Source organism: Aphelocoma coerulescens, chromosome 28, assembly GCF_041296385.1.
Source record: "Aphelocoma coerulescens isolate FSJ_1873_10779 chromosome 28, UR_Acoe_1.0, whole genome shotgun sequence".
In the NCBI taxonomy this organism is placed as follows: Eukaryota; Metazoa; Chordata; class Aves; order Passeriformes; family Corvidae; genus Aphelocoma; species Aphelocoma coerulescens.
Window position 1 is genome coordinate 6,205,400 of NC_091041.1, and position 18,176 is coordinate 6,223,575.

Here is an 18,176-nt window from a genome sequence, read left to right on the forward strand (position 1 = left end):
GGGCGTTGCCATGGGAACCGGCGGGCGGGACGGACCCCGGGGATGCTCCGCGCCCGCCCCGGGGCCGCTCCCGGCCGGCTCTGACGGTCGCGGCGGGGATGCGCCGCCCCCCTTCCCCGGCCCCGGTGCGGTGCGGCCAAGGCGGGAGCGGCCCGGTCCTCCACGCTCCCAGCATGCCCCGCTCTCCCGCCCGCCTCTACGGTCGGGGCACATGCTCGGTGCGTGGGGCCGGCCCGGTCTTCTCCCGGCCTCGTCAGCAGCGCGGGGCCTCCCGGCACCCCCGGCACCCCCGACATGGCCCCTCCGACAGGTACCGGCGGGCGGCGGCGGGATGGGGGCACACGGAGAGCGGGGGGAGACGGGGGAGAGGGCGAGGGGCTGGCGCGGCGTGGGGAGAGGGGGTGAGGGGAGAGGGAAGGGGCGGCAGGACGGGGCCGGGGGCGGCAGGACGGGGCCGGGGGCGGCAGGACGAGGCCGGGGGCAGCCCCTCAGGGCGATCGCGGTCTCCTCTGTCCCCCGAGTCACCTCTGTGCCCCGCGGGGCAGCGCACGGCCGTGTCCCCGAGCAGGGGACAGCCCCCTGCCCGTCCCCTTGGCAGAGGCACCTGCCGGGGCACGGCCGGCCGGAGTCGGGTTTCGGTGAAGGATTTATCGTGACCGGGAGGGTGAACAGCGCCCGGGAGATGATCCGCCCGCAAATTCCCAACGGCCGGGCTCCTCCGGAGCGCGGCTCCCATCGCCTCGCTGGCTGCAGGGCCTCGCTGGGATCCTTTCCCCGAGCTTTTCCCGTGGCAAGGCGCCGTCTCACCGCGCCTTTCCCGCAGGGAATGTCGTGGACAGCCAGGCCCCGCGGCTCGTGGCCAACCAGCTGCGCTGGGACCTGACGGCCGAGCAGATCGAGGCCATGGCCGCCGAGCTCACCGAGAGCACCAAGCTGGTGTACGACCGCGTGGGAGCTCAGGAACGGGGAGAGGTGTCCTACGAGAACACCCTCAAGGCGCTGGCGGACGTGGAGGTGGAATACACAGGTGGGAACGGCCACGGGGAGTCGGGGCTTTGCGGGAATCGGGCACACGGGAATGCGCTCCTGCTGGCGAAGGACGGGATACTGGGGAGGAATTCTCCTCTGGGAAGGTGGGGAGGCCCTGGGCTTGTCCAGAGAAGCTGTGGCTGCTCCATCGCTGGAAGTGTCCCTGTGTCCTGTCCCTCCAGCCCTTGTCCCAAATCCCTCTCCAGCTCTCCTGGAGCCCCTTTAACCACTGGAAGTGGCTCAACCTCCCTAACTCTGAGACGCACCAGCCCCAAACCCTCCCACAGAGCTTGGAGATGGGGCTTGGAGCCACCTGGGATAGTGGAAGATGTCCCTGCCCATGAGCTGAGCTTCGAGGTCACTTCCAACCCATTCCACGATTATTAAGATTTTTTTATTATTATTATTATTTTTGATGCTTTTTTTTTAGCTCTGTGCTGTCACCTGCTTTTCTCTCCCCTCAGCTGCCAGCTGAGTGTTGGTTTTTTTCCCAGTTCATGTTTATACAGCCAGGAACCAGCACAAAGAACAGATTTGGAAGAGCAAATTAACCCAAGGACAACCCTTTGGCAGCAGCAGCAGCAGCAGCCGCGTTCCCAAGGCTGTCCCGGCTTTCATGTGTCACCAGTGGGAACAAACAGCAGAAAAGATCCAAGAAACTCTCACCTCCTTCCTAATTTTTCCCTGGGGCAGTGGATAAATGTCTCTCCATGGGCCTTGTTTCCTGCTGGGATTTTTTTTGGGGAGAGTAAATCCTGCTGGGATTTTTTTTTTTGGAGAGAGTGAATCCTGCTGGGATTTTTTTTTTTGGGAGAGTAACACGACGTGATGGCTCCAAAACGATGCATTTTTGGCGGCTTTCTGGATAATTATTTGCAGCAGAGTGACAATTCAGGCAGCCCCTCCTCATGACACCTGGTGTCCCACCTGTCTGGGGCAGGGCCCAGCCTCATCTTCCTTCTCCCCCTGTTCTTTTCCCTAAAATAACAGGGAAAAAAGCCTCTTGCTCAGCAGGAGGAATGTTTGCTTCAGCACAACTGTCAGCACTTCCCTGGCTAAGCTGCCTGCTCACCTTCTCCTGGGGGGAGAATCCAGGTGCCCGGAGAGCACCTGGAGCTCTGTTCTCAGAGGTTTTGCAGGGATAGCAGCAGGGAATGTTTGTTCTCCCTGTTTTCCCAGCTGGGATTGCATCAGGACAGGGCACACCTGGAGTGTGGTGGCTTTTGGGAAAGGATTGTCCCACTTTTAGCTTTAAAGGAGACACAGGGAATGCTGCTGCCAGCGTGGAATCATGGAATACCTTGGGTTGGAAGGGACCCACACGGAGCATCGAGTCCAACTCCGGGCCCTGCACAGGACACCCCAAAACTCCTGTGGTGCCACAGCTGGGGCAGAAGTGCTGGGAGCTCACAGGCACAGAATTCCTGTGGGTTTTGGGACAAGGATTGTGGTGGGAATCCAGTGCATGGATGTGCTGGGCAGCAGGGAAGGGACAAAAAGGAGCCAGAGCCGCTTCTCACCTCTCCCTTCCCGTGTGTGCGCAGTGGGAAGGGCACTGGGGCTGCCAGACGGGCTCTGGGTGTGCACTGGGACGTGGATCCATCGTCCCTGTTCCCTTTTGTCCTCCCAGTCCGTAGGAACATGCTGGACTTCCCCCAGCACGTGTCCCCCTGCAAGGCCATCCGCGCCGCCAGCACCGAGGCCGACAAGAAGCTCTCGGAGTTCGACGTGGAGATGAGCATGAGGCAGGACGTGTACCAGAGGATTGTGTGGCTCCAGGTGCGTCCCCTGCCACCTGGGCAGGGCACTGAAACCCCCTGGAATTGCAGCAAATCCTTTTCCCCTCATGCCAGAGCTGGGAAGGGAAGGATGGCGGGGCAGGGGCGGAGCGGGAGCGCGGTGTGGTCACGGCAGAGCGATCCAGCTGTCAGGGAGGGGTGGGAAATTGGGGTTTGAGGGCTCTGCCCACACTCAGGGCCTTGCTCACCCCTTTGCTGAGGGGCTGTTGGTAAATCCAACCCACCTCAGTCGTGATGTCCCCAAAAATGTCCCCCCAAAAATGCTGGTACGGCACAAAGGTGACGCGTTTAAAGCAGGCTGGGAGGAACCCGCGCCCCGGGGTGGCACAGGAACCAAAGCACCAAACCAGAGCCTGCCCGGGGGAGGGGGTTCCCATCTGCTGCTGGTGTTCCCTGAACTCCCACTGAAGGGAAGCAGCTTCCTGCAGCACCTGATCCTGCAGCACCTGATCCTGCAGCTCCCTGAGCTCCCGCTCTGGTTTTCCAGGAGAAAGCAGAGAGCGCTTCCCTGAAGCCTGAGGCCAAGAGGTACCTGGAGAGGCTGATCAAGCTGGGAAAGAGGAACGGGCTCCATCTCCCCGAGGAGACACAGGAGGTGAGAGCACAGAATCCCAAGATGGTTTGGGTTGAAGAGAATTTAAAGCTCATCCCATTCCACCCCTACCGAGGGCAGGGACACCTTCCACTATCCCAAGGTGCTCCAGCCTGGCCTTGGACACTTCCAGGGATGGGGCAGCCACAGATTTTCTGGGAAACCTATGCCAGGGCTTCCCCACCCTCCCAGGGAGGGGTTTTTTCCTAATATCCCATCTAATCCTACTTCCTGTCAGTCTGAATCAATTCCCCCTTGTCCTGTCTCCGAGCGAATTAAGCACAGGGAGAGGAACCCTGGCAGGGCTCAGGGCAGGGTCTGAGGCTCAGGTTTGGGGTTTGCCCCTGATTCCGGTGATTTTGGGTGGTATTTCCAGCCCCTCTTTTTCCTTTCTATTAAAAGGGTGACATTAACAAAGTGGGGTCAATGCTGGGAGTCAGAGAATTCCTGGGAAGCTGAAATTGGGGAATCAGCACCAGGTCCCCCCCCGTGCCAAGGGCTGGAGTTGAGGTGAGGGGGCTGAGCTGCTCAGGGGCCTCCCTCTCTTTACCATGCATCAGCAAAGGAGCTCAAAACTGGGTTTAAAAATAGAAGAAAAGGTGAAACGAGGAGAGAGGAGGTTGTTACTGCAACACCTGCAGCTCCTGAGCCGGCAGGGGGACAGGCAGGACCTTGCTGAGGTGGCTGATTCCCTGCCAGGTGTGATCCCAGGGAGTCTGTTCCGGGCTCAGGGCTCGCTGCTTGCTCACAATCATTGAATCTGCACCATTGGGCTGGCTCAGAGCCAGGTCACAGCCTGAGTGTCCCCCCTGGCTCTGATTTCTCTCTGATTTCTCTGCATTTTGAAGAAAATCAAAGCTATCAAGAAGAAGCTTAGCGTGCTGTGCATAGACTTCAACAAGAACCTCAACGAAGACACCACCTTCCTGCCCTTCTCCAGGGAGGAATTAGGTACGGAGTGCTCTGCTGGGGTGGCCCTGAGCACCTGCATTGGATGATCCCAGAGCATTCCTGGAGAATCCTGGGCTCTCCTTCAGCCCCTGCCTGCTTTTTTTCCCAGGGGGGCTCCCTGAGGATTTCCTGAACTCCCTGGAGAAGACAGAGGGCGGGAAGCTGAAAGTCACCCTCAAGTACCCCCACTACTTCCCACTGCTGAAGAAGTGCTACGTGCCCGAGACCAGGAGGAAGGTGGAGGAGATGTTCAACTCCAGGTGCAAAGAGGTTGGTGGGACTGAGCAGAGCACCGAGGGGATCTCCCCTGGGATTTGTGTTTCTTTCCACACCGCTTCCCTTCTTCCCCTGCCTACCCCACTTCACTCCCTGCCTTGCAGGAGAATTGCCTGATCCTGAAGGAGCTGGTGGACCTGAGGGCTCAGAAGGCCAGTCTGCTGGGCTTCAGCACCCACGCCGACTTCGTGCTGGAGATGAACATGGCCAAAAGCAGCCGGACGGTGGCCACGTTCCTGGGTACGTCCTGGGGCCGAGCAGGGACATCCCAGGCCGGGTGTGCTGCTCTGATCCCACATCCCAACCCTGCCTGGCTTCCCCCAGATGAGCTGGCCCAGAAGCTGAAGCCGCTGGGGGAGAAGGAGCGGGCTGTGATCCTGGACCTGAAGAAGAAGGAGTGCGAGAAGCGCGGGCTGGAGTTCGACAACCGCATCAACGCCTGGGACATGCGCTACTACATGAACCAGGTGGAGGAGACCAAGTACAGCGTGGACCAGAACCTGCTCAAGGAGTATTTCCCCATGCAGGTGGTCACCACAGGCCTCCTGGCCATCTACCAGGAGCTGCTGGGCCTCACCTTCCACCTGGAGGAGAAGGCTCAGGTGTGGCACGAGGACGTGCAGCTCTACACGGTGAAGGACACGTCCTCCGGGGAGACCATCGGGAAGTTCTACCTGGACCTGTACCCACGGTGAGGCCTGGGGTGAGGGGAAATCTGGGAGCTGGGCTGGGGCAGGGGGAGCAGGGCCTGAGGAAGAGGAGATTCCTGCTTCCAGACGGGAGTGTGGAGGGAGCGCTGTGTGCTTGGTCAGGGATGTCACCGAGGGGGTCACCGAGGGCTCCTGCTCTGAGGGCCACAATGGGGGAGGCTGTGGCCGTGTCTGGCTGTTGGAAGGATCCCTGTGAGCCTCCTCTTGCTGTCCCAGGGAAGGGAAGTATGGACACGCTGCCTGCTTCGGCCTCCAGCCCGGCTGCCTCTTGCCGGACTCCAGCCGGCAAATCTCGGTGGCCGCCATGGTGGCCAATTTCACCAAGCCCACGCCTGACGCCCCTTCCCTGCTGCAGCACGACGAGGTGGAGACCTATTTCCACGAATTTGGGCACGTCATGCACCAGCTGTGCTCTCAGGTGAGGCCTCCCTGCGCTGGCACAGGTCGGTGTTTTCCCCCTATCCCGCTTTCCCGTGGAATTCCGAGCCGGCCGTGTCTCCCAGGCGGAGTTTGCCATGTTCAGCGGGACACACGTGGAGCGGGACTTCGTGGAGGCCCCGTCCCAGATGTTGGAGAACTGGGTGTGGGAGAAGGAGCCGCTGCTGCGCATGTCCAGGCACTACAAAACTGGGAGCCCCATCCCGGATGAGCTCCTGGAGAAGCTCATTAAATCCCGGCAGGCAAACACAGGTGGGTCCCTGCGGAGGGAATTGGGAGTTCCCTGGCTGTGGGGACGGGAAGGGGACACTCAGTGACCTGGCTGGGGACAGGAAAGGCTTTTCCTTGCTCCCCAAGGTGCTGGGAATGATAAAGGGATGCAGGGAAGGGACCCACACATCTGGGAAGAGAAAAGGTGATGTGGCACGGTGACAAAGAGGTGCCAGCCAGCCTGCCCTGTTGCCACCAGCCTCGGTGACGCTCCTGCAGGCAGCATTCCAGTCTCAGTCTGGCTTCTCCTCCTCCTTTTGGAAACAGGGCTCTTCAACCTGCGCCAGATCGTCCTGGCCAAGGTGGACCAGGCACTGCACACCCAGACCAAGGCTGACCCCGTGGAGGTGTTTGCCCGGCTCTGTGAAGAGGTGCTGGGTGTCCCTGCCACCCCAGGTATGGGTGCCACCCTCCTGTCCCTCTAGGCCTGCCCTGCGCACGTGGCTCTGCAGGTTCCTCTGGGCTGGGGACACTTTCTGCTGGCTCTGGGAAAAGCACTGCCAGCACTGGGGGAGGTTTTTCCATACTGGGAGTCCCCCATGACCCCTCTGTCCCCTCAGGTACAAACATGCCGGCCACCTTCGGCCACCTGGCCGGGGGCTACGACGCCCAGTACTACGGCTACCTCTGGAGCGAGGTGTATTCCATGGATATGTTCCACACCCGCTTCAAGCAGGAGGGAATCATGAACTGCAAGGTAGGGAGAGGGTCTGGAGAGAGCGGGACAGCCGGGATGTGGGATCGAGGGCGGCGTCCCACCCCTGCCCCCGTCTGTGCCCGCAGGTGGGCATGGATTACAGGAATTGCATCCTGCATCCCGGCGGCTCCGTGGACGCTTCTGACATGCTGAGGAAGTTCCTGGGCCGGGAGCCCAAGCAGGACGCCTTCCTGGCCAGCAAGGGACTGAAGGTGGAGAGCAACTCGGTGCCCTCGGCCTGAGGCGCTGCTCCCACCCACGCCCCTGCCCTCGCCTGGTTCCTGTCACCAAACACCCCCCGGGCCACCCCTGCCTGGAGCTGCCCTTCCAGGGTCCCGCTCCGAGCCACTCCTGGGCTTTGGGAGCCGGGCTCAGCCCCGAGCCGGGGCTCTGCGGTGACACGGAGGTGACCTGCCCTGGTCACCCACCCCAATTGGCTGAACTTTGAACCTGATTTCTGCACGAGGGTGAGTTTCGGCCTCATTCGGAGCCGGGGAGGAGGGGGAGAGGAGTTCCCAAACTTGAATCTTTGTTTTTAAATCCCTTCTCTTTAAGAAACGTTGTTGTTGTTCCCACCTTGGCTTGGTTTGTGCCCCGGGACAGCCACAACTGTCCCGAGCCCCAAACGAGGGCAGGGCCAATCCCGCTCTCCCCATCTTTGAGCAGCTCTTGGCTGTGCAATAAAGATGGGGAGATCCCAGAGCTTAAAACCCACAGGGAATGAACTGGAACAGCCTGCCCTGAGCCCCTCAGGGACCTTCCTGCCTGGGAGGGGGGACAGAGGTGGCCGGTGCAGGCGTTCCCAGAACAGCAGGTTTGGGGACGTGGCCTCTGTGTGCTGCCAGATGTCCCAGGGCCAGCTTGGGGTCATCCCGGGGCCACCCCAGCGCCATCCAGGGCAGCCAGGGGCTCAGGCTGTGACAGCTGAGGGTGTTGCTGTCGCTGTCAGCTCTGAGCTGGGGTGGGGCCAGGGGAGGGTTGTGTTTATGAGCGAAAACACGGAGCCGACAGCTTCAAACAACACAAATGCCAGGATAAAAATATCCCATGGGCTCCGTGCCAGGCCTTGAGCTGCCGGCCAGGCTGTGGCTGTGGTGCCACGGGGAGGGCCAGCAACCAGCCTGGGCTGTGCCACCTGCCCCGGGCTGTCCCCAGTGTGCCCCAGTGGCACAGGGGGTTGTGGCACCAGGTTCCTGTTGGGAACGCTGGGTTTGCTCCCAGGGGAAAGGTTTGGAGCCGCTTGGAGCTGCAGAGCTCCAAGGGGGCTTGAGGAGCTTCGGGGCAGTTGGGATTTGTGTCCCACCCCGCTTCCAGCTTCGGGTGCATTCCGTGAGGCAGCTTGAGGGCTGTGGGATCCATCCCTGCCACTCTGCCGTGGTTTGGGGACACGAGTGACAGCCCGGGTGACCCCCGCCATCCCAGCCACTGCGGGCTGTTCCCTGGTCCCTCTCCTTTGTCACCAGCACGGCTCTGGCGCTGGGAGAAGCCCCCGCCCAGTGCAGACAAAGTCGTTGCTGTCACCTCGCTCCCCCAGACCCCGCTGGTGACACGGGAGGGTTGGTGACAACCCCTGGCCCATCCCCTCTGGCGCTGACATGCGGAGGGCTCCGGGAGCGGCTCCTTGGTGCTTGCTGGGGCCACCTCGAGCGTTTTGTCCTTGTCCCGTCCCCCCCTCCGTGTTTTAGGCATGGCCGGGAGGTGCCGGCCCGCGCTGCCCCGTGGGTGTTTTTAGTGTCCTGTTTTACTGAGCTTTCATCGTTTTTTCCGAGACTCTTCTCTCCAGAGAGAGAGAGAAGTGAAGCTGAACAGGGAAACCACGCACTTTCCCCGCTCCTTCCCAGCCCACAGCTCCCTCTGTCCCCCCCTCCAGTGTCCCCGCTGCCCAGTGGGGGTGACCTGACACCTCTCCAGTCCCAGGAGCAGCACCGGGATGCGGCTCCTCGGAGCTGCACCTCCCCGTTCCCATCCCATCCCAGGCTGGCAGGGAAGAGAGTTCCTTTTATTTGGGGTTTGGACTTTGGGGTTGTTTGTTTTGGGTTTTTTTTCTGTCTACGGTTTTAAGGGCAAACTGGTGTGTGTGTGCCGTTCGTACTGGTCACGTCCCACCCTGCTTGTTTCCATGCCTGGATTTTAGACGGTTCCCAACACTAATAAAGGTTTTCCTCCGCGGATCTTCGGGCTCAGGTTCTTTGGGGAGGGGCACGGCCACTCCCCGGGGTGACAGGGACACAGCCACAGCCCTGCCAGCACCGCAGCCCCCTCAGGATCCGGCACAGGGGCTCCTGTCCCACGAAGACGGGCACGGAGTGGCAGGCGCGGGCCGGCAGCCTGTGGGGTGTGAAACCCTGGGGAGCGACAGGCGGTGACCTCCGGGTGTCCCCCGTGTCCCCTCGTGCCCCCCGTGTCCCCCCGCCCCGCACCTGCGTGAGGAAGGGGTGGCCCAGCACCCCTGCCAGGCTGGGCCGTGCTGCGGGGTCGGGGTCCAGCATGTGGGCGATGAGGGCGCGGGCACGGGGGGAGAGCTGGGGGGGCAGCGGGTACCGAGCCCCCCGGATGCTCCGGTACAGCTCCGGCCGGTGACGCGCCTCGAACGGGGCGTGGCCGGTCAGCGCCGTGTACCTGGGGGGGAGCGGCTGGGAGGCAGGGCCGGGAGCGTCCCTGTTCCCCCTCCAGCGTCCCTGTCCCCCTCCAGCGTCCCTGTCCCCCTCCAGCGTCCCTGTCCTCCCTCCAATGTCCCTGTCCTCCCTCCAGCGTCCCTGTCCTATCCCTGTCCTCCCTCCAGCACCCCTGTCTCCCCTCCAGCGTCCCTGTCCCCCCTCCAGCATCCCTGTCCAGCCTCCAACCCCTTTGTCCTCCCTCCAGTCCTATTCTCCCTCCAGCCTCTCCATCCTCCCAGCCCCCCGTCCTCCCTCCAGCTGCCCCCACTCTCCTTCCATCTCCCCTCATCCTCCCTCCATCTCCCTTCGCCCTCTCTCCAGCCCCCCCATCCTCCCTGCAGCCCCCCCGCCGGCCCCGCTCACACCGCACAGCCCAGGGCCCAGATGTCCGAGGGCACCGCGTGTCCCCTGCGGTCCAGCACCTCCGGGGCCAGGTAATTGGGTGTCCCACAGAGTGCCCTGAGGCGGGGACAGGAGAGGTGACCCCCGGCGACACGGGCAGGGTGAACCCCGCTCCCTGCAGCCCGTCCCCGTCCCCGCTCACCCCCAGCGCCGCCCGGGCGGGGCCGCCCGCTGTGCCAGCCCCAGGTCCCCGATCTTCACCCGCATCCGCTCCGTCACCAAGAAGTTGCCTGTGGAGGGAGGGACACGAATCGTGTCACCCTCAGCCACCCTCGGGCCACCTCCCGCTGCCTCGGGTCACCCCCGGGTCACCCCCGAGCCCCACGCACTCAGTTTGAGGTCCCGGTGCACGAGGCCGTGTCCGTGCAGGTACCGCAGCCCCGAGAGGAGCTGCCGCAGGTAGTACCGGACCTCCGGCTCCGTGAGGCGGCCCCGCGCCCGCAGGATGTCGGCGAGGGACTGGGGACAGAGCGACAGCGGCTGGGGACAGAGTGACAGGGACTGGGGACAGTGAGGAGAGGCTGGGGACAGAGCGACAGGGACTGGGACAGAGCGACAGGGACTGGGAATGGAGTGACAGGGACTGGGACAGAGCCACGCAGGACTGGGGACAATGAAGAACGACTCGAAACGATGACAATGAAGGGGGACTGTGGACAGAGCGAGGGGGGCCTGGGACCCCAGCCTGGAGGTGCTCGGTTTCAGGGTGTAGGAGCTCGGTTTCGGGGTGTAGGGGCTCGGTTTGGGGGTGTAGGGGCTCGGTTTCGGGGTGTAGGGGCTCAGTTTCGGGGTTCAGTGGCTCAGTTTTGGGGTGCGGGATCTCAGGGTTTAGGGGTTAAGTTTCGGGGTTCAAGGGCTCAGTTTAGGGTTGCAGAGGCTCAGTTTCGGGGTTCGGGAGCTCGGTTTCGGGGTGCAGGTCTCACCCCCCGGCTGCAGAGCTCCAGCAGCAGGTAGAGGTGGCCGCGGTCGGTGAAGTGCCCGTGCAGGCGCACGATGTGCCGGTGGCGCAGGTGACGCTGCAGCTCCCGCTCCCGCTCCACCTGCACCGACAGGAGCCCGGCAGCCCCCGGGGGACCCTCGGGATCCGGGGACCACCGAGCACGGGGGATGGGAACCCCCCCAGAGACCCGTGGAGAGGCACGGGCAGGGCTGTGGGGCTCTGCGGTGACCCCATGGGTGTTGTCCCCCCCGTCCCTGGGGGGTGTCCCCCGCGGACTCACCCTGTCCCCGATGCCCACAGTGGCGAGCCCGGCTCGCGGGATGACCTTGGCCGCGTAGACCCGGCCACTGGTCACCTCTGTCACCTGGTAGCAGCGCCCGAAGGTGCCCTGCGACGATGACCCCGTGGGAATGGGCAGCCCGGCACAGCCAGGGGGGACAGGAGAGGGTCCCAGGGCTGGGGTGCTCACCCAGGTGCCCCCCCCCGCCCACCCCCGTGGGGCGAGGAGTTCCAGGGACCGGATCTGCTGAGGCTCAGTCCTCTGCCTCAGTTTCCCCTTCCCCAGAGGGGATGGGGTGGGTCCCCCTTGGAGCGGGACACCTCGGGCACCGTGCGGGGTGTGACCCCCCCGGGGTGCCCCGCGGCGAGGGGCTGCTGGCTGGGGCGAGGGGCAGTTCAGGGGGGCAGGGAGGGGGATTTACCTGTCCTAGGAGCCGTCCCCTCTTGTAGAGCATCCCGCTGCCCTCGTCCCGGATGTACCAGCCGGGGGGCGGCTCTGCCCCTGCGCGCCCCGGGACCATCCTGCCCGCTCTGCTCCTCACCAGGGACACCCCAAGGGACACCCGCACCCCCACACTGTAACCCCTTCAGCTCCGGGCTGGGGGTGCCCGTGGGGCCCGAGAGTGCTGGGTGCCCTCCCCGCAGCCAGCACCCACCGCTCCGGCCCCCGAACCCCCCCAGAAGACGTCGATCACGAAGCCGGGACCCCCTCGGGGCTCCCCACGCTCGGGGATGCCCAGCACCGGGGGGGTCCCGGATCGGGATACGGCCGTGCGGGGGTTCCCGGTGCCTCTTCCCTTCCGCAGCTGGGGCTGGGGGGTCCCGGAGGGGGCGCTGATGTTGCTTTGCAGCACCTGCACCCCCCCCCGAAACGCCACCATTCCCCCCCCCCGACCGCCGGAGCTCCGGGCCCCCAAGGGTTAACGGGCGGCCGGGGAGGGCTGGGCGCACCTTTGGGGCTGGATATTAATAACGCGGCGGGGAGGGACGGGAGGCGAACGGGGAGGGTGGGGGGGGAAGCCTCGCCCGGCCCCCCCGGAGCTGCGCAGGCGATGCCCGCTCGTCCCGGGTCCCCCCCGCTCCCCGCCGCCGGGACGCCGAGCCGGGACTGAGCCGCCGGGACGCCGCGGACGAGGGGCAGCATGGCCGGGGGGGGCCCCGGGGGCGGCTCGGACCCCCGCGGGGGACCCCACGGTGCTGGGTAAGCTCCCGATTTCTGCTTTAACCCTCGCGGACCCCCCCGCCCCGCAGCCCCGCGCACGCCCGGAGCTTCTGCGGGGAAACTGAGGCACGCGGTGCCCCCCGCGCTGCCGGCGGGGTCTGGGCATCACCCACCCGGCATCACCCGAGCCTCGGCGGGGTTCGGATGCTCCCAACACCCCCCCCCCCCGGAGCGGCGGCACCGCGACCCCCCGGCCCTTCCCCTGTTCTACTGGGGGGTCCCAGAGTCGGGGGCTGCCGGTGGCCACCCGCGACCCCCCGGTCCCCGCGGGAGCTGCGTGGCGGGACGGAACCGGCTCTGCCGGGGGATTCCCCGACACGGGGATGGGGACCCGGCACCTCCCCCGCACCACCCGCACCCCCCCGCGCCCCGCGGACCCCCCCGGCACCTCCCACATCCCCGAGATGGGCGCTTTGGGGTGCTCCAGGATGGGGCGCTTTGGGCCGTGGGGGGCCCCCCGCTGCCCCCCGCCCTGCTCGCCCCACGGCGGGGCCGGATCCGGATCGGGGAGAGACGCGGAGCCCCAGCGTGCAGGTCTGGTCCTGCCCCGGCAGGCAGCGATCCCGGCCCGGCGCCCGCCGCGGGGCCCTGGGGGCGGCGGGGCCGTCGCCCGTCCCGGGGCAGCGTGGGCACGTGTGGGGGACACGGCGTCGCCCACCCGGTGTCGCCCACCCGGTGTCGCCCACCCGGCATCACCCATTCGGTGTCCCCCACCCGCGTGCCCCCGCTGGTGGCACCAGGCCCCACATCCCCTCCCTGGGGACCCTCGCGCTGGGTCTGGGCTGCCCCCACCTCACCCCCTTCCCCCTCGCTGGGGTCCCCGGGGGGCTCGGCGGTGCCCCCACCTCGGCGGGGGTGCTGGGCCGGGGGACACCGCAGTGCCACCCCCCTGTCCCTGGGGACAGTGGGCTCAGGGCTCTCTGCTCCGCAGGTGCCGGCGGCTGTGGCGGCTGCTGCTGCTGGCCTGGCTCAGCCTGGTGGGCACGGCACAGGTGAGGGGGTTGGGGGCACAGGTGAGGGGGTTGGGGGCACAGGTGAGGGGGTTGGGGGGTGCAGGTGAGGGGTTGCTTCACCCCCGGGCTGCTCCACCCCGCCCCCATTGCTGACCGTCACCTTTCTCACGCAGGACCCAGCGAGGGTCCCTGAGCCCCCAGCCCCTGCTCGGCCCCGGGGGACCTGGGGGTCCTGGGGACCCTGGAGCTCCTGCTCCAGCTCGTGTGGGGACGGCGTCGCCCTGCGCAGCCGGAGGTGCCTGCGGTGAGTGGGGCACGGGGCAGCACAGACCCCCCCGGGGTGTCCCCGGGCCCACGGCCGCTCCCAAACCCCGCGTGGCTCCCAAATCCCACGGCACCGCTCTGCCACCACCTCGCACGCGTCCCCCTGGGCCCTCGGCACCACCCAGAACCTGGCGACCCCACCCTGGGGTGCAGAGGGACCCTGTGGGACATGGAGGTCCCCACTCCTCTTCTGCTGCCCTGTGGGGACGTGTCCCTCCCAGCCCTGGGCTGGCTCGGTGGCATCGTGGCCCTGGGGTGGGGGGGTCCCTGTGGGGGACACGGGGGGGGGACACGTGCTGTCACTGTGACCCCAGGACCAGCGAGGAGCAGCCGTGCACGGGGGACCCGCGGCAGTACCGGCTCTGCCAGCTCCAGGTGAGCGCCGGGAGCGCCACGGCACCGACGTGGCTGTCCCCGGTCCCCGTGCTGGCCCCTGGGCTCCATCCTGGTGCTCCCGCAGGGCTGCCCCAGCGGCTCCGTGCCCTTCCGGGCCATGCAGTGCTCCCTCTACGACAACCGGCCCGTCCTGGGCACCTCCGCCCGCTACCGCTGGCTGCCCTTCCACGGAGGTGAGTCCCGGGGTGGTGACGGCGTCACCGGGGCTCCACGGTTGTCCCCGGCATCACCTCAATCCCCTCCCACCCTGCTCTGGCAGCCCCCAACCTCTGCGACCTCAACTGCCTGGCCGAGGGGCACAACTTCTACTACAGCTTCGGCCGGGTGCTGGACGGCACCCGCTGCAGCCCCGGCTCCCCGGACCTGTGCGTCGGCGGGCGCTGCCTGGTGGGTGCACACGGGGCCGGGACCCCCGGGGCCCTCGGGACCCCCAGCCTCGAGCCCCAGCGCTGAGGGGGTGTCTGGGCTCCCCGCAGAGCGTGGGCTGTGACGGGATCCTGGGCTCGGGCGCTCGCCCTGACACCTGCGGCCACTGCGGCAGCGGCCACGGCTCGTGCGTCCTCGTGCACCGGCTGTTCCAGGGCACGGACCCCTCCTCCGGTGAATGAACCATTGCCCCGGCCCCCTCCATGGGTGAATGCTTTGGCTCTTGCCTCCCCTGTCCTCCTGTCCCCTGTCCGTGTCCCCAAGGCATCACCTGGGTCCCTCGTTGTCCCATCCCTTCTCCGACTCCCCTATCCAGAGAGTCGTTGTCCCCAGTCTCTCCCCGTCCCCAACACGCAGGGACAGCCCCATCACTTGGGGGGATTTACCTCATTGCAGAGGATGTCACTCCTGGGGTGGGGGGGAGGTCTCTTGTGTCCCCACGGGTGTTCAGGGACACTGGGGACACTCAGAGTCCCTGTGCCCACATGTCCCTGATGTCCCAGCACGTGGGGCCCAGCTGGGTTAATGCCCAGACCCAGATCCCCTCTGTGCCCGTCCCCTCCTGCCCCATCCCCTGTGGTGTCCCCTCAGACCCTGCCCAGGCTCTGCCCTGACTCTGCCCCACCCCCCAGGATATTTGGGATACGTGAATGTGACCAAGATCCCGGCCGGGGCCACCCACATCAAGGTGACGGACAAGAGCCGCAACTACCTGGGTAGGACACGAACTGCCCCCCTCCCAGTCAGTCCCAGTCAGTCCCAGTCCATCCCAGCTGGCCCAGGCTGGTGCCAGCTGTGTGTGCGGGCAGGGCAGGGCAGGGCAGGGCAGGGGTGGCCGTGTCACGCTGTGTTGTCCCATGTTTGTCCCATGTCGTGCCGTGCCGCTCCTCTCTCGGATGCTGTTTTGAGCATCGCGGGGTCAGTGAACTCGCAAGCGCTCGGGGCAATTTTCCAGAGGCCGCGGCCGCGAGTTTTGGGAAGGGCTGAGCTGGATCGGGGCCAGACCGGCCACTGCAGCGCCAGGACAGGGATCTCCGTCCCCATCCCCCCATCCCCTTTGTGATGCAGCTGGAGCCGCTTCCCCCATCCCGGCCAGCATTTGGGGGCTCGGGGGTGGGTTTGCACACCAGGGTTTGGCTGCGGCTCGGGCCCGAAGCCAAGATCCTACAGGAACACAGATTCCCGGAGCCCCGAGCGCGGCTCCCCGGCCCACGCTGCCCTCCCACGCCGGGAGAGGCCTCCGGTGGGGACCCGGGCGGGGGTCCCGGGGCCCGTGTGGGGCTGGGTTTGCCAGAGCCGCTCCCTCCCGCAGCGCTGATGGCGAGTGATGGGCGCTACGTCCTCAACGGGGACTGGGCCATCACCTGGCCGGGGCCCTACGAGGCCGCGGGCACCCTCCTGACCTACAGCCGAGCCCCCGACGGCACCGAGAGCCTGGAGGCTCCCGGACCCACCCACGAGGACCTGCACGTGATGGTGAGGGCAGGGGGGACACGGGGGTGGGGACAGCCATCCCCAGCCCCCATCGCTCCCCTCAGCCCTGCCCGTGTCCCCCTCCCAGGTGCTGCTGCAGGAGCCCAACCCTGGCATCGAGTACCAGTTCTGGCTGCCCCGCGGGCACCCCCAGCTCGGCCGCAGTGACACGAGCCCCCTGCGGCAGCCCCAGCCCCGGGGGGCCGGCAGCCCCCCGCCCCCGGAGCCCCGGCTCACCCCGACCCCCACGCCGCCCCCACGGCCCGGGGTTTTTGCCACGGAGCCACCACTGAGAAGCCCCCCTGGCTGGAGCCAGGACGGGGCTGCCACAGGTACCTTCTCGGGAGTCCCCACAGCCCCCCAAACCCCTGCTGGGCTGCCCAGGGGGAGGAATGAGATGGGAACCCTAAAAGGGCCCTAAAAGCCCTCGCCAGGACTCTCCGGAGCCGCTGTGACCCTCTCTGGGGTCTGGACCCGCAATCCCCCCTCCCAAAGTTGCATGAGAGGGTTTGGGGGGTCAGGAGTCCCCTGTGCCCCCTAAATTGCTGCAGCTTTATCCCCGCAGGGCGCTGCGGGAGGTGCCGCCCGCCCAAGGGACGCTCCCAGCGCATCCGGCACTTCTGCCAGAGCGACTTCGGTGAGCGCCGGGGCGGGAGGGGCTCGGGAGGATGCCGGGGCTTGGACAGGGCTGAGGACACAGCCAGGGACAATGGCAGGAGCGGGAAGAGGCTCAGGGTGATGCCAAGGGCGGTGCTGGGGACGGGAACGTGCTCACGGTGATGCCAGAGGCAATGGAAAGGGGCTCAGAATGATGCCAGGGATGATGTCAGGGATGGGAAGGGGCTTAGGGTGATCTTGGTGTTGAGAAGGGTCTCAGGGCGCTGCCAGGCACACGAAGGGGCTCAGGGTGCCCGATCTTCACCCTCCCCAGTATTCCACGGCCGGATCCTGGCGCGGCGCGTGGTGGGGCAGGAGACGCGCTACGAGGTGGAGGTGAAGGCGCCGTACCGGCGCCGCTTCCCGCTGGTGTCCCGGGAGTACCTGTGGGTGCCCAACACCTGCGGGTGCCCCCCGCTGCGGGAGGGCGGCGAGTACCTGCTGATGGCGCGTCGCCACGTGAACCGCGAGCACACCCTGAACCGCATCCTGCTGCAGGACGACGGCTACGCCCGGCCCTGGACGCCCCGCGAGGCCCGGCTGGTGCGGGAGGCAGCCCGGCACTGCCCCCACCCCCGGCCACCCTGAGCCCTCCCCGGTGCCACCGCCCCCAGGACGGGACCCCGAGGGCGAGCCGGGTGCTGCTGCTGGGCACCGAACCCTTCCCGTGGCCCCCCCTCCATGGACCCCCATCCATCTCGCCGTCCTTGGGGTCCACGGGGCAGCGGGGGGTGGAGGGGGGTGGTAATTTATTTTTTTTTTGCAGAAAATAAATTGTTTATCCCCTCGCTGGCCGCGTGTCCCTTCCTGGCTGGCGATGGCCCAGGTGGTCCTCCCACCTCGGGAGGGGAGGACATGGGCAGGGGGTCTCCTCCTTGTCCCTCCGCTTCAGGGGGTCCCCTCTGTGTCCCCATGGGCAGGGGGGTCTCCTCCTCGTCCTTCCGCTTCAGGGGGTCCCCTCTGTGTCCCCATGGGCAGGGGGTCTCCTCCTTGTCCCTCCGCTTCAGGGGGTCCCCTCTGTGTCCCCATGGGCAGGGGGTCTCCTCCGTGTCCCCGCGCTGAGCCCCAGGAGCAGCTCCCATCCGGTGGCGTGTCCCCGTCCCCGATGGCCGCGTGCCAGGCTCTGCCTGCCGGGGTCGGGGACCTCCCGCTTATCTCCCTTCCGGCGGAGCCGAGCGTGTCCCCCGCCTCTGACAGAGCCCCTCCGCCCGTAACCCAACCCTTGGGCTGCTGGGGGCCACCGCGGGGCCCCTGTGGGGACAGGATAGCCGGGGGGCACTGAGGCACCCCGGGGGGGTTCGCCCGCTCGGGGCTCCCTTGGGGTGGGTTTGGAGCTGGTGCCAGGGGAGGCTGAGACCTCCCAGCTCGTGTGGCTGGGGACTGTCCCCAAACTGGGGTCCCGATGGAGGGTCAGGGGTGGGTGCCCTGGGGTGTCCCGAGTGGCAGCTGCCAGCCCAGGAGGGTCCTTGTCACATCGGGTGACACCGCCAGGGGCCAGAGCTGAGCCCTGGGACCAGCTGGGGAGCCCAGAACCGAGCCCTGGGACCAGCTGGGGAGCCCAGAACTGAGCCCCAGCTGGTCCCAGTAAAGTCTGAGTGATTCCAAGTGCTCCGGCGTAATTGGGGCTGGAAAGGTGCCTCCACCCTATAAAAGTGCTCCCTCCCATCCCACCGTTAATTTGGGGT

General features: G+C 66.3%; 2 protein-coding genes across 3 annotated transcripts; both read left to right on the forward strand.

Moving 5' to 3' along the window:
- The first annotated feature begins 193 nt into the window (after nucleotides 1-193).
- Nucleotides 194-8,933, forward strand: THOP1 (thimet oligopeptidase 1). The gene is made up of 13 exons (XM_068997104.1): nucleotides 194-310; nucleotides 824-1,027; nucleotides 2,660-2,808; nucleotides 3,316-3,423; nucleotides 4,269-4,371; nucleotides 4,481-4,641; nucleotides 4,752-4,887; nucleotides 4,972-5,338; nucleotides 5,574-5,775; nucleotides 5,861-6,047; nucleotides 6,333-6,461; nucleotides 6,626-6,762; nucleotides 6,849-8,933. The coding sequence occupies exons 1-13, from the start codon at nucleotides 295-297 to the stop codon at nucleotides 7,002-7,004; spliced, it is 2,055 nt and encodes a 684-aa protein (XP_068853205.1). The 5' UTR covers nucleotides 194-294; the 3' UTR covers nucleotides 7,005-8,933.
- Nucleotides 8,934-12,063: 3,130 nt separating this feature from the next.
- ADAMTSL5 (ADAMTS like 5) lies at nucleotides 12,064-17,179 on the forward strand. 2 transcript variants are annotated; one of them, XM_068997013.1, is made up of 12 exons: nucleotides 12,064-12,241; nucleotides 13,194-13,254; nucleotides 13,389-13,519; nucleotides 13,854-13,914; nucleotides 14,000-14,108; nucleotides 14,195-14,322; nucleotides 14,412-14,535; nucleotides 14,994-15,077; nucleotides 15,674-15,837; nucleotides 15,923-16,166; nucleotides 16,400-16,471; nucleotides 16,766-17,179. In XM_068997013.1, exons 1-12 carry the CDS (start codon nucleotides 12,183-12,185, stop codon nucleotides 17,077-17,079), a joined length of 1,551 nt encoding a protein of 516 aa, XP_068853114.1. In that variant the 5' UTR covers nucleotides 12,064-12,182; the 3' UTR covers nucleotides 17,080-17,179. The 2 variants fall into 2 exon arrangements, with proteins under 2 accessions (XP_068853114.1, XP_068853115.1); XM_068997014.1 differs by having other exon boundaries at nucleotides 16,386-16,471; nucleotides 16,766-16,923.
- The last annotated feature ends 997 nt before the right edge of the window (nucleotides 17,180-18,176 follow it).

What these genes read in the sequence shown, in the direction of transcription:
- THOP1 (XM_068997104.1), top strand. An exon ending in GACGGTGGCCACGTTCCTGG is followed by an intron (nt 4,888 to 4,971) that starts GTACGTCCTGGG and finishes GGCTTCCCCCAG; the next exon opens with ATGAGCTGGCCCAGAAGCTG. An exon ending in TGCACCAGCTGTGCTCTCAG is followed by an intron (nt 5,776 to 5,860) that starts GTGAGGCCTCCC and finishes CGTGTCTCCCAG; the next exon opens with GCGGAGTTTGCCATGTTCAG.
- ADAMTSL5 (XM_068997013.1), top strand. Translation starts at nt 12,183, where the DNA reads ATGGCCGGGGGGGGCCCCGGGGGCGGCTCGGACCCCCGCGGGGGACCC. An exon ending in CAAGAGCCGCAACTACCTGG is followed by an intron (nt 15,078 to 15,673) that starts GTAGGACACGAA and finishes TCCCTCCCGCAG; the next exon opens with CGCTGATGGCGAGTGATGGG. An exon ending in CCAGGACGGGGCTGCCACAG is followed by an intron (nt 16,167 to 16,399) that starts GTACCTTCTCGG and finishes TTATCCCCGCAG; the next exon opens with GGCGCTGCGGGAGGTGCCGC.